This window comes from Halichondria panicea, chromosome 17 (assembly GCF_963675165.1).
Source record: "Halichondria panicea chromosome 17, odHalPani1.1, whole genome shotgun sequence".
NCBI lineage: Eukaryota > Metazoa > Porifera > Demospongiae > Suberitida > Halichondriidae > Halichondria > Halichondria panicea.
This window is the reverse complement of record NC_087393.1, coordinates 5,251,841-5,265,673: the sequence shown is the minus strand read 5'-3', so window position 1 is coordinate 5,265,673 and position 13,833 is coordinate 5,251,841. Positions and strand designations below refer to the sequence as shown.

Below are 13,833 nucleotides of genomic sequence, written 5' to 3'. Positions count from 1 at the left end.
TCGAATGAAGCCTTGGATTATAATTATCTTGAATAAATGCTGCGGGTTATAAAGGCATGCCAGCCTCTTCTGAAATGTTTGTGGGAAAAAAATTAAGTAAAAAAGTACTAGATTGCTTCCATTTTGTGTTCCTGGTTGTATTGGAAATAATAATGACACATGTTGCGGTATTTGCTATTTTGTGTTTCGATTAAGGACGCCACGTGCATTAAAATTACATTATAAAATAATTTTAATTATGGATACTGACATTGAAGAGTACGAGCTGCATGCAAGGAGCTACGAGGATGAATTTGAGAGGGAGTTTGCAGATGAGATGGAAATGGCTGAAAGCATGGAGCCTGGTTCCAAGACTGCTGCATCCCGCAGCTCCGATAGTACGTACGACTGGCACATACGTACGTAGTCTCGCACCAGCCCCAAATGTTTTCTACTGGAACGTTAGGTTGAAAACATGGGCTGATGCGAGACTAGATAGTACGCATTGTACTGCCGAGTAGCTGTGGAAATGGTGCATTATGTCGCTCTAAATTTTTTTGCTGTTGGATATATAAGACTATATTATTATTATATTTCCGTTATTGCTCAATTCCTCCCCCTTTTTGCAGGATGCGATGGAATGTCACGACGTAACCTCTCCATGACAAGTCCATTCCAGTCAGGTGACATGTCTCGGAAACGACCAATGGACAGTGAAGAGCCAACACAAAACTCAAGCAAGCTTCCAAGACTAGAAGATACAGCAGACACACCCCCACAAACTGATATTAAAACATCTTCTCGAAAAGGACTCACCACACTCCCACCCTCCACCCATTCCACACCCTCCACACTGGACGAGGACACCCCCTCCACACCCACACACACATCCTTCAAACGCTCCCAAGAACCTAAAGACGACAAATCGTACGCTAAAATGGCTACTACTACTTTTCAATCTGCCTACCAGCAACAACCTGAAGTCCACACACCCACTCAAGACAAAACTGGAAAATATCGACGACTACATGTACTCTCTCGTGCTCCCGCTGGGCCGTATATGACCGTTACCGGTAGCAACGGGACTCGGGTATACTTGAGGATGGGTAAAGGACAGGGGTCAACTTTACAAAAGTCGTTTGTAACCTCCCAACTGTTGTCTGCCCCCGTAACAGAGTTGATAGAGAGGGTGGAGGAAGAGGTCAGTGGGTGGGCCATACTACTGTAGTACCTATGTAGGTTTGAAAATGGTGTTTTGTGTGTTGCGAGAGGGCACACTACATTAAGGTACAATCTAAAGCCATGATGGGCTATAGCCTCTAGATACGAATTGAGCCTCTATACGAATTGGTCAATAATACTAAATTATGGCTGAAAGATGTTCACCCCTCCTCTCCCCCGTTTTAAACAATATGGTTCGATCTGCTCTTTCAGCTGCCATAACTTGAATTCGGTTGATTCAATTTTTATGATTTTATGATTTTGAAAGCTTAGAACGAGACCTTTCAATTGGTGGCATCAAAGTTCATATTTGATAGATAAAAGAATTTGTCATTTTCGGCTAAATACCATGGATTATAATAGCCCATGGTCCAAGGTCGAAAAAAGGCAAATTTTGGCCCCCACCAAATTTTAGATTGAAACACATCATTTGAAAGGTCTCAATCTAAGCTTTCAGAGAATGGATCAAGTTATGACTGTTAAAAGTTGCTTTTTAATTATTTCCAGAAAAGAGAGAAACTGATAACAGACTCTAACCTTCTCCTTCAAGCACTGCAAGAGAAGTAAGTAGGTGGAATTATCATCAATACTAATGTAACCTGCCCACACACAGTAGAGATGATGAGGACTCGTCCCAGGAGCTGTTTGAGGGGGCGGAGTCTGGACACATGCTCTGGGTGGACAAGTACTCCCCACACAACTACACGGACCTACTCAGTGATGACGTAAGTATACTATAATATGTGTACTGCAATGTTCGTTTCTACATACGTATATATACGCATTAGACAAAATGATTATCTTTTTTGTTTCAGGGAATTAATCGTACTTTGTTGTCATGGTTACGTCTGTGGGACGAGGTGGTGTTCAATCGTCCTGTTCCTCTCAAGACGACAGCGACGGCCACAAAGCACGGAGGAGGAGGCGTGGCTAGAGGGGGAGGGTCTGGAAGGGGTAAAGAGATGTTCAGAGGGAAATTCAAAAATTTTGAGAAGAGAATGGAAGTGCAGGACCCGTCAACCTTTGCTGGACAAGAAGTAAGCCTAGGCTGTCATTAACTGTTTATTATTGCAGTTAATTTGTTTGTATATAATAATTTTACATATAATTATAGTGTGTTTTGTTAATATTGGAATGGCTTAATTACATAATTATTATTCAGGCTTTGGATGATTCCAGGAGACCAAGAATGAAGGTATCTGTTATTCTGTATAGTGTTTAACATTTTGAGGGGAGTACAAAATAATGACCTTTTTAATTGCCACATAGCGTACAGGTAACTACATGACTATAATTATCTCCAGCTGGCCTTGTTGTGTGGTGCCCCAGGGCTGGGTAAGACCACGCTGGCTCATGTGATAGCCTCCCACGCTGGCTATAACGTTGTGGAGATGAATGCCAGTGATGATCGTAGTCCTGACGTCTTCAAGCAGAGGATCGAAGCAGCCACACAAATGCAGGCTGTTCTCACGGACACCACCAAACCAAACTGTCTTATCATCGATGAGATTGATGGAGCACCAACGGTACAATATAAATTAGGATCTATAATATAATTTTATGTGAGAGAATTATAATTAATCTTTGCTCTATAACACCACATTCTATAGGCTGCAATTAATGTACTCATCGACTATGTTACTAAGACAACCAAGGTGTCAGGTAAGCCTATACTATTCTATAGTTAGACTAGTATAAGCTTCATATATAGTTTGTCTCTGCTCGTGTGCTTACAGTTTTGTTCACCCCTCCCCCGTGTGTTGTGTGGTTATGTGCAGGTAAAAAGAAAGGAGATGTCTCTAATCTCTCCCGGCCCATTGTCTGCATCTGCAATGACCAGTGAGTTACTTACTTGCAGTGGGTCACCACTTTAACATTTGTAGCACAGCTTTAATGCAGTACATTATACCATCTCTTGTGTGTAGTAGCAGCTTCCTATATACATGCATGTGCAGGCATTAATTGGGAAAGATCATGCACTAATGTTAATTTAGGCGTATACATTGTTATATTTTTAACCGAGAATATGGTTGGAACATGTATTGTGTCCATGTACATGCATGCATACTCAATGTATTGTCAGGGAAAGAGGTGTGCATGCATGGATAGAATCAAGCACTCTTTCCCTGACAATACATTGATATCTTTATTTCCTTCTTTATACTTCTACAAGTTACGCGTACGCCCTAGCTCCTTGTGTGTGTGTGTGTGTGTGTGTGTGTGTGTGTGTGTGTGTGCGTGCATTTATATAGTATGGCTAGGCAAGCTAAGACCGTTGTTATTGTATTGCTGAAAGTATATGGTGTGTGGGTGTAAAGAGAAGTAGATTATTATATGGAAGCAAGTACTTTCACTCAATTTATTCTGGAAGTATTATAGCCACAAGGGCTGTTGGTATGTGCAGTCTTTCATTCATTCATGTCCGTGTATAAAAGCAGCTGTAGAAAGTTTAGCGTCTTACTCATTAAAGATTGATCAACTGCCCTTCAAGAAGCTCCAAACTCTTCGAGGCTATAAGAAGACATGAAAGCTCTCATCATTGTGACTGTGCTTGCCATGGCAACCTCTGCCATTGCAGTCCCCCTCTCCCGACAAGCCAAAGCTCAAGCTCTCCTTGCCGCCATGCAGGACAATGCTAAAATGGAAGGATGGCTGAGGGATATTGGAGGATTCCTTAAGAAACTGGACCCCACCATGTTGAGGGATGGCCTGAGGCTACTCAATGGAGGAGTTGTTAGAGTACAAACAAAAAGTTTAGACCTACAGCCAGAGAAACCTGAAGGAGGAGTGCGATCTCATTCTCTTGGCAGGGTTCCTGACCAATCTGCTGATTCTCTCGATCTTTCGGATGAAAATAACAACCATTTCGATGTTTCAGATGTTTCGGATTCTGACAGTTCTAATTATTTTCCTTATTCCGATGAAATTTGTAAAACAACGAAATTGGAACTTCGTCACAACAACAACGACGACGACGACGATGACAAAGTTACTGTAAAACTATGCATATTATAAATGCATGTTTGATGACTGTGCTATTAGTGCATATAATTATGTGCACGTATAATTTTGCTTTAGATAGATATTACAGTATAGTTGTGTATAATTTTATATGAATTACATTATTGTTGTGCCGGAACAGTGTTTGGTCTGAAATTGGATTCACTCCATGATGTATGGTATAACTTGATCATATAAACCATCTTCATGATGTCTTATAATTATTTTAATGCTGTCTATTTCCTACAATTAGTGTACGAGTTCCTACACTAGCCGCGTGCAAACACAACTTACATACTGTTGATCCAGGAGAGGGAGAGTCCACAGTACAGGGCAAACTGTGGGAAGAATGATTACGTGCTAAATATCTCCTCATAATTATAACAATCTACCCCCCCCCCCCCCCCTTGTCTTCTATGATTGTAAAAGTATCTTTGGGGGGGAGGGGTATTACTAACATCTGTGTCTACACTTAGCAGCTTTAAGGGTTGTGTAAAAATACATTTCCCGGAATTAACTAGTCAAGGAAACTGTATATAGGAGAAGGAAACAACTGTCTAGTAACAAGGCCCTAGCTTGTGGGACATGCCTCTCTTATGAGGGAGTGTGTTTCCTTGTGATGGTGTCTTATAGATGTACATGCCTCTCTTAAGAGGGAGTGTGTTTCCTTGTGATGGTGGCTTATAGATGTGCATGGCTGGGAACAACCTTCCTAACCAACTCATGCACTTGTATATAGAACAGAAAACAATTGAAAATTCTTGGTGTTTGCATTAGAGTAATGGGGGAGAGGTGCAGCACACGTGAACTTCTTTCCTTGTTTCTCAGCAGCCACAAAGGCTGTTGATATTATTAGGTGTCTTCAGATTTCCCACGCAGGGATATCCCCTTTTTATTCATGGCCGTGTATAAAAACAGCTGCAAAAAGTCTAGCATCATACTCACTAATGATATTCGGCAAGAGCTCCAAACATATGCATGTTTTTCAGTTACTTTTCATAGCTTATATTACACAAGTCCGTGTATGAATAGTTTCAAGTTTCACTGGCTTTACAATCAGTTGAATAATAGTTGAAGCAATGAGGCAGCTGCTAGCGTTGGTGTTGTGTGTTGCTATGGTGATACTACTCGAGCAATGTGAGGCTACCCCATCACCCATTGTCCTCAGTAAGTGAAATAGGTTCAATTATGTCTCCACGTATTTGAGTGCAACATTTTTTTTTATTCTTTGAATGTAAATCTAATGATTGTGTCTTTCTACACACAATCTCATGTTTAGTTCCGGGTGTGATGGGTTCCCAACTCCAAGTTAAGGATCAGACCTCCTTGTGTTCGACTCGTCTCGAATACAAGAAGCTATGGATATCTCCATTACGACTCTCCCTCTACAATATTTGTGCAAAGAGAGAGCTGCCGTAAGTAATGGCAATGCAGCTTATTATTTTAGCTATGTAACACTTCAAGTGTTAGCATTAAATTTTGTTATTGTTAGTCTCAGTGACATCACTAGATAAGTTTTATCACATCTATTTAACAGATTGAGATACAACGCAAATACCAACTCCTACCACAACAATACTAAAGTGGAGATCCGTGTTCCTGGATTTGGCGGGACATCGAGTGTCGAATATCTCGACCCTGGAATTATGAAAAATATACTCCCATATTTTCACGACACGGTGAAATACTTTGTCGATCGAGGCTACAAAAGAGGAGAGACTATTCGAGGGGCTCCTTATGACTGGAGATTGGCTGCAGGTAAGACACCAAAGAAAAGAATTATATAGTATTGCTTTCAGTGAGAGGGTAATTTGGTGTAAAGCTTATAAGAAACCTCCAGCTATAGCTATACTATTATAAGTGTTGAGGTAACCTCGTTATTCAATATCGTAACAGATGAGCTTGAGAAGAGAGGATACTTCCATCGTCTCAAGTCGATGATTGAAGACATGTACAAAACCAACGGCAATACTAAGGTGACCCTGGTCGTACACAGTATGGGTGGTCTCGTTTCCCTGCACTTTCTGACCGGCTTCAGTGGGATTAACCAAGCATGGAAGGACAAGTACATCCATGCGTACGTTACACTATCAGCTGCTTGGTCTGGTGGTGCAGCGACTGTTCAAAGTGTCGTATCTGGTTACCATGGTATTCCTGACTTGCTGTTATTTGCGTACGGTTTGATCAGCGACTTTATTGTTCCGATTGGTCGTACATTCGAGAGTATTCCTTGGCTGTTTCCGAAGCCCTCAGTGTTTGGCAACGTTGCTCTCATATCAACACCGTCCAAAACGTACTCAGCTAACGATTATGAACAGCTGTTTCGGGACCTCAATGCTCCAAATGTTTATCGGGCTTTTCAAGGCGTGCAAAGTCTAGTATCAGACTACCCCGCTCCCAATGTACCAACGTACTGTTTCTATGGAGTTGGTGTACCTACCCCGGAAAAATTCACCTATTCAAAAGATCTGACACCTAGCAATGCTATTGGCTTGCGACCAGTTGTTAAGAACGGTGACGGGGACGGATCAGTAAACACTATTAGCTCTAGGGTATGTCACAGGTGGTCAAGTATGCCTTCCAAATATTCTTTCCAGTACAAGACCTTCAGCAAAGTAAATCATTCCAAGATTGTGTCTAACAGCAAAGTTCTTGAAGACATTGGTGCAATAGTTGGGGCGCCTTCGAAACGTAAAGTCGGTGGGCCAAAGGATAAAATTTGGAGCTAAACTCTCTGAATTATATAATTATAATAGAGAATGAGAATAACAATTAATACTGTAGATAATTAGAATATATGGCGCATAATGTTCTATATAGTGATCGATTCTAGTGGTCTATATAGCTATATAGTAAACAGGAATTAATTTATTACCATTACTTAAATGTTTGTACTAATACTAATCATCACATTCTGTAACTTAGATGGGTTGATAATTGGCAGGACATTGATATACTATAAGTACGGAGACCAATATACTCGGGATGAATTACCAACTTTGGAGTTTTGAAGATGTTCATGCATGCACTGATGCGCAGATGTTCTGTATAGGATAGCATACAACGTTTTCAGTATGGTATATACTACATCTCTCAGAATATACAGTATACTGATTGGATTACTATATTAACCGAATTGAAAACTCTGAATATTCATAATTATTCTGATCATCATATCTAATAAAAGACTAATTGGCTCAGTGACCTTCAGTTCAACTAAGTGTATCCTTGGGATACAAATTAAGTATCAGCCAGGACGGTTACAAAATAGAAAGGCTGCAGAATTCAGCAATTAGCAAGTTGCTTAGCGGTAAATTGTTTTGGAGTTTATATAGAAGCCCAAAAGCACTGATTTAGTATCCCGAGCGTATAGCGAGGGTACTATATATACAAGTGGTTGAGGGCTTCTAAATCGCATGGACACCGACAAAACTCATTTAGATCTAGTGTGCATGCGTAAACCTTGCCCTCGAGGCTTGACTATACAATACAATTACTTGACAACGGAATACTATATAGGTATAATACTAAGTAAGTTGCAGGACTGGTATACTAAGTCCCATAGTATACCTGCTCTGAGGCACTTTTCCCATGTACTTCCCATGTAGATCTTAGACTTTTAGTGTCTAACAATAGCTTAGATAATGTTATGCACTCTTGGTTATAGCGATAGCAATGTATGTAATTAATTGGCCGTTCACCGTGAAATTGCTAACTAATCTTTGCTGAATAACAGCGGTTAAGCATTGTGTGTTGTGCCGGGTTACCGTGTATAGAGAGAACTAAACTAGAGGTGACAAGCTGCTGAAGTTGCTCCATCTCTTCTCATTCTTATCCTGAATCCTGAAGCTGTGATGCAAGGACTGCCTATAGCTAATGCAGAGGGATCAACTGAATACAATGTGTCTATATAGTACCATAATTATTACTAGAGAATGTGTAGCGAGTATGTGCATATGCGAACGTTGCCAAGGTTGATCAATTGCAAAAAATATAGTACTAGTAATTACACATGATCCTTGGGCCAGGACACAATATATATAGTTAGATCGCAAAGATTCAATTTTTCTGCTGATTTGGCTCGGTTTTTCACTCGCATAAGTGTAATAATTATGGTATGATTATTTGTTTACATGAACTGGACAAATAATCATATATGGTGTATATGTATATTGTTAATACGAAACATTTCTAAGAATTTTACGGTTCATTTTGGCTTTGTGGTGTGGGTGTGGGTGGGGGTGGGGTGGTACCATCTGTGCATGTGTATACCGTATGTGGGTATAAACTTTCGCGGAATGACCGTAGAAAGGTTTTTGCCGGCGTGTTTAAATTTTGCTGAATATAATTATACATATATATATATATATAGCAGCCTTTCTGCAGCATGCAGCATGCTATGGTTAGCTGTTTGTTTCAAAATTGTTGATCAGTTCCAACTGCAGGCGGTATTTATGCCTCGGTGCGCATGCGCAAGCGAGATATACGGTAGTGTGTTTGTGTGTGTGTGTGTCTGTGCATGTATAGACTGCTACAGTTGCTCAAGGATGAATCAAGTGCGAGTAAGAGATAGGCTTCTATAGTCATATTTACTTGGATTTTAATTTGTGGATTTGCAAAATAATACTTCGTTCTTGAGTTATGCCTAGTTTTGCTTACTTCGAATGCCATTGCAGCCTTTTCATGCAGAAGAGCACGTAGCCAAACTTGTTTACTGAATGTTGCTACTCTACTTAGTATAGTTAGCTCTGCACTAGAACGCTATAGCTATTGGTAGCTGCAAGAGTGAGAAGAGAGCTGCATGCAAGGCTCTGCAGACGGCAGCCAGTAATTTTAGGCTTGAACTTTTGGCATCGATCGTTTTTAACAACAATCATGGTCGATCATTACCCACTCTTTGAGTTTGCATGCATGATTGGACTGCTATTAGTAGCTTTATGTTATGTTATGTAGCTTTGGCATCTCCACCGAGGCATCAGCACCTGCGGTGCTTTCATTTATCAAGCGATGCATTAAAATGATCAAGCAAAGTAACTCAATATTTATCCACATGCAGCGATGTACATATTTCTAGGGATGCAACTCTTTACATCCAGCGATGATAGGTCATTCATCCAGCGATGAATACGAGTTTAGGGTTCAAAGGTTACTTTATCCCGCAGCAGAGTACATGCATATGTATAGACAGAGAGAAATTCGTGACTGAAATAATAATTATGTTCCCCTACAGAAGAGGAGGATTTAACAATGGTTTGGGGTTTAGGAGCAAGCAGGTTCTGAAAGCCCTGCCCTAACACGTTTGCATTGCATGGCATGTCCACCCTATAGTCATTCTTTAGGTGTGTAGGACACCGTAAGTAAGATATAAGATATGTATGTAAGATATGTGTAAGATTTTTGCAAAACGTGGGCGTCAGGCCAAGCGGAACCAGCCGCCACTGTCACAGTGCCCCCACCAAGTGCCCCCACCATGCATGTATAGGGAGCAATCCTTTTGCCTGCTCCCTGCTGTTAACTGGTACCGGATGAGAACCAATTACTGCCCATGTATGTGCATGCGTATTTTGATTAAAGACCACGGGATAAAGTAATTACCTTTGACCCTAAGCTTTTATTCATCACTTGATGAATGACCTACCATCGCTGGATGTATAGAGTTGCATCCCTGGATAAATATGTAAATCGCTGTATAAATATAGAGTTGCATGTGCATGGCTCTCTTATGAGGGAGTGTGTTTCCTTGTGATGGTGGCTTATATATAGATGTACATGGCTCTCTTATGAGGGAGTGTGTTTCCTTGTGATGGTGGCTTATATATAGACGTGCATGGCTCTCTTATGAGGGAGTGTGTTTCCTTGTGATGGTGGCTTATAGATGTGCATGGCTCTCTTATGAGGGAGTGTTTTTCCTTGTGATGGTGGCTTATAGATGTGCATGGCTCTCTTATGAGGGAGTGTGTTTCCTTGTGATGGTGGCTTATATATAGATGTACATGGCTCTCTTATGAGGGAGTGTGTTTCCTTGTGATGGTGGCTTATATATAGACGTGCATGGCTCTCTTATGAGGGAGTGTGTTTCCTTGTGATGGTGGCTTATAGATGTGCATGGCTCTCTTATGAGGGAGTGTGTTTCCTTGTGATGGTGGCTTATAGATGTGCATGCCTCTCTTATGAGGGAGTGTGTTTCCTTGTGATGGTGGCTTATAGATGTGCATGCCTCTCTTATGAGGGAGTGTGTTTCCTTGTGATGGTGGCTTATAGATGTGCATGCCTCTCTTATGAGGGAGTGTGTTTCCTTGTGATGGTGGCTTATAGATGTGCATGGCTCTCTTATGAGGGAGTGTGTTTCCTTGTGATGGTGGCTTATAGATGTGCATGCCTCTCTTATGAGGGAGTGTGTTTCCTTGTGATGGTGGCTTATAGACGTGCATGGCTCTCTTAGAGGGAGTGTGTTTCCTTGTGATGGTGGCTTATAGATGTTCATGGCTCTCTTATGAGGGAGTGTGTTTCCTTGTGATGGTGGCTTATAGATGATGCATGGCTCTCTTATGAGGGAGTGTGTTTCCTTGTGATGGTGGCTTATAGATGTGCATGGCTCTCTTATGAGGGAGAGTGTGTTTCCTTGTGATGGTGGCTTATAGATGTGCATGCCTCTCTTATGAGGGAGTGTGTTTCCTTGTGATGGTGGCTTATAGATGTGCATGCCTCTCTTATGAGGGAGTGTGTTTCCTTGTGATGGTGGCTTATAGATGTGCATGGCTGGGAACAACCTTCCTAACCAACTCATGCACTTGTATATACAGGCCTTTAGAAGATAAAACAAATTACGTTTTTGCATTTTTAAGTGTTAATAATTGTTATCGTGTGGGAGAGGTGCAGCACACGTGAACTTCTTTCCTTAATTGTTCCTCAGCAGCCACAAGGGTTGTTGATATTATTAGGTGTCTTCAGATTTCCCACACAGGGAAATTCCATTTTATTTATGGCCGTGTATAAAAGCAGTTGCAGAAAGTCTAGTAATCATACTCACTGAAGATCGATCAACTGCCTCTTCAAGAAGCTCCAAACTCTCCGACGCTATAAGAAGACATGAAGGCTCTCATCATTGTGACTGTGCTCGCCATGGCAACCTCTGCCATTGCAGTCCCCCTCTCCCGACAAGCCAAAGCTCAAGCTCTCCTCGCCGCCATGCAAGACAATGCTAAAATGGAAGGATGGTTGAGTGATGTTGCAGGCGCTGTTGGGAAGCATGCTCCAACTGTTCTCAAGTTTCTAGGTAGTGCGGGTTTGTGGGATGAAGAACTTAACAGAGAGTCTGCTGCCGTGCAAGAAGAAGCTGAAATGGAAGGATTGCTGAGTGATATTGGAGGCGCTGTTGGGAAGTATGGTCCAACTGTTCTCAAGTTTCTAGGTGGTGCGGGTTTGTGGGATGAAGAACTCGACAGAGAGTCTGCTGCCGTGCAAGAAGAAGCTGAAATGGAAGGATTGTTGAGTGATATTGGAGGCGCTGTTGGGAAGTATGGTCCAACTGTTCTCAAGTTTCTAGGTGGTGCGGGTTTGTGGGATGAAGAACTCGAGAGAGAGTCTGCTGCCGTACAAGAAGAAGCTGAAATGGAAGGATTGTTGAGTGATATTGGAGGCACTGTTGGGAAGTATGCTCCAAGCGTTCTCAAGTTTCTAGGTAGTGCTGGTTTGTGGGATGAAGAACTTAACAGAGAGTCTGCTGCCGTGCAAGAAGAAGCTGAAATGGAACAGAATGCTAAACGAAAATTGATAGCCATTCTTAATAGTAGTATAGCTGCTAATTTAAAAGCGAAGAAAATATCCAAGCTAAGTAATGAAATTAACAAGCTTACTGCAGAAAATATCCTCAACGATGCTGTTGGTGCTTTGGAATAGCAAAGAGAACATTATTTAATGACTGTGCAATTAGTGCATGCATAATAAATATGTATATCTATTTAGTGACTTTATAGTATTATATGGTTGTGTATGATTTGCGTTATTGTAATTATGAACATGCGATGTTTGACTGAAATTGGATTCATTTCATGGAACCTTGCATATTTGGTATACCGTATAGCGGGAAATTGTCATGGGTGCAAATTTTTGATTGAGAGCCCTCAAAATAAATTTAATCAGTTGTAATCACGCTTCAATGCCTGGATACTACACCCACCAGCAATGTGCAAACGTATAAAATACCATGCAGTGCATGAGAGTTTCTTCCAGTTTTAATCTTCGTGTTAACTGCATGCATGCTCTGGCAGCTCTGCCCTTGAAAAAAATCCTGCTATACGGTAATTCAACCACTTTCATGGACATCTATATAATAGTTAGACACTGTTTAGGAAGTTTCTACGTGATTTAGAAGCCCAAAGGGCGTTCTGTAGAATCCCGAACGCAGTGAGGGTTCTACTAGCAGCTTCCTATGCATGTACTGGATGTGTGCAAGTGTTGATTGTGTCTAGTGTCTAATACACACCATTATATAAGGATGGCTGATCTATATACTTATATACCTCAAGGTGACATATTTTCACAGGTAGATTTGTTTACGTTTTTACAGTTTTGTACATTTTGCTGGTACAATTTTTTGCGAAATGTCGATCTGGATACATTAAACAAGAGAGCGGCCAATTATTTGCGAGTACTAATTTTTGTGATTTTACTCTCGTTCGCAGAAATAGCAGAAATTAATACACGCGAAAATATGTCACCTTAAGTTCTGCGCTGGTACGCCCTAGCTCCTTGTGTGCGTGTGTACCTGTATAATGTGTTGGCTATAATTATAGGCAAGCCAAGACTGGCCGTTGTTATTGCATATATAGTGAGCATATTGATTCAGGTTGTATTAAATAGTGAAACATGTATATATGTAAGTATGTTATATATACCGTTCAACTATTGTATAGACTGTTGTTGATTGAGGTGGCTCTCACTAAGAGCCAGCTGATGTCATTATTCTTCAGCGCATTATGGATGTGGGAGTGTGTGCCACGAATGCGAAGCGAGTTGTTATTGTATGGAAACTGTTATCTTGGGGATCTATACCAGAGCTGTCTAGTAATAACGAGGCCCTTGCATGTGTGTGGGACATGCCTCTTTTATGAGACTTACATGTTACTGTCATAAACCCCAAGGCACTGTGCAGTAACTCCCATCTCGGATTGGCTGATTGGTGGCTATGCATCCAGCCATGCATGTAAGCTTGTATGACTACCACATAGCAACACTATTCAAACAAGAAGACAACTATAGGAAAAGATAGCTCTCGTCCACACAAGGGCTTCTGTCCACACTATATAGAACTCAAAGCCTTGCGCAGCCAGCCCATCCCTCCAAACGAACGGTACAGAGCCACTCCCCTCTCTGTTCAGTCAGTCAGCCCCTCCCTCAACCATGCATGTATATATACCAGCCAGAAGAAACAACACAGCTATAGCTAGCTCTAGACAGTGTCTAGACCAGCTCTCTTCGGCTATGCCAGGCTAGTAGATAAGCTACTATAAAATAGCCACTCCTATAATTAGATGTAATTATTATGTAATTATTATTAAACTGGCCTTTTCCCCTTGAACAGAAACTGCATGATGCAGGTGATGACAAAGTTACTGTAAAACTATATATGCA

At 41.2% G+C, this 13,833-nt stretch overlaps 3 protein-coding genes across 4 annotated transcripts in view; all 3 read left to right on the top strand.

Annotated features, from left to right (window-relative positions):
- Nucleotides 1–208: 208 nt before the first annotated feature.
- Nucleotides 209–13,833, top strand: part of LOC135351728 (chromosome transmission fidelity protein 18 homolog) — a 31,151-nt gene continuing 17,526 nt past the window's right edge. Inside the window, exons 1-9 of one of the 2 annotated variants that reach the window (XM_064550814.1) lie at nucleotides 209–377; nucleotides 609–1,180; nucleotides 1,708–1,763; nucleotides 1,817–1,925; nucleotides 2,016–2,237; nucleotides 2,363–2,395; nucleotides 2,505–2,726; nucleotides 2,811–2,862; nucleotides 2,979–3,039. In XM_064550814.1, coding sequence (XP_064406884.1) covers nucleotides 239–377; nucleotides 609–1,180; nucleotides 1,708–1,763; nucleotides 1,817–1,925; nucleotides 2,016–2,237; nucleotides 2,363–2,395; nucleotides 2,505–2,726; nucleotides 2,811–2,862; nucleotides 2,979–3,039 — 1,466 coding nt within the window. In that variant the 5' untranslated portion in view covers nucleotides 209–238. Of the gene's footprint in view, nucleotides 378–608; nucleotides 1,181–1,707; nucleotides 1,764–1,813; nucleotides 1,926–2,015; nucleotides 2,238–2,362; nucleotides 2,396–2,504; nucleotides 2,727–2,810; nucleotides 2,863–2,978; nucleotides 3,040–13,833 lie in introns of both variants that reach the window. The other variant, XM_064550813.1, reaches the window with a different exon arrangement.
- Nucleotides 3,846–8,242, top strand: LOC135351738 (phospholipase A2 group XV-like). The gene is made up of 4 exons (XM_064550823.1): nucleotides 3,846–5,367; nucleotides 5,480–5,615; nucleotides 5,738–5,958; nucleotides 6,097–8,242. Exons 1-4 carry the CDS (start codon nucleotides 5,280–5,282, stop codon nucleotides 6,927–6,929), a joined length of 1,278 nt encoding a protein of 425 aa, XP_064406893.1. The 5' UTR covers nucleotides 3,846–5,279; the 3' UTR covers nucleotides 6,930–8,242.
- On the top strand, nucleotides 10,941–12,433 carry LOC135351747 (uncharacterized). Its single transcript, XM_064550834.1, has one exon. The coding sequence runs from the start codon at nucleotides 11,290–11,292 to the stop codon at nucleotides 12,097–12,099; it is 810 nt and encodes a 269-aa protein (XP_064406904.1). The 5' UTR covers nucleotides 10,941–11,289; the 3' UTR covers nucleotides 12,100–12,433.

Coding starts and splice junctions, on each gene's coding strand:
- LOC135351738 (XM_064550823.1), top strand. CDS start 5,280: ATGAGGCAGCTGCTAGCGTTGGTGTTGTGTGTTGCTATGGTGATACTA. Junction 5,368..5,479: donor CCCATCACCCATTGTCCTCA/GTAAGTGAAATA, acceptor TCTCATGTTTAG/TTCCGGGTGTGATGGGTTCC. Junction 5,616..5,737: donor TGTGCAAAGAGAGAGCTGCC/GTAAGTAATGGC, acceptor TCTATTTAACAG/ATTGAGATACAACGCAAATA.
- LOC135351747 (XM_064550834.1), top strand. CDS start 11,290: ATGAAGGCTCTCATCATTGTGACTGTGCTCGCCATGGCAACCTCTGCC.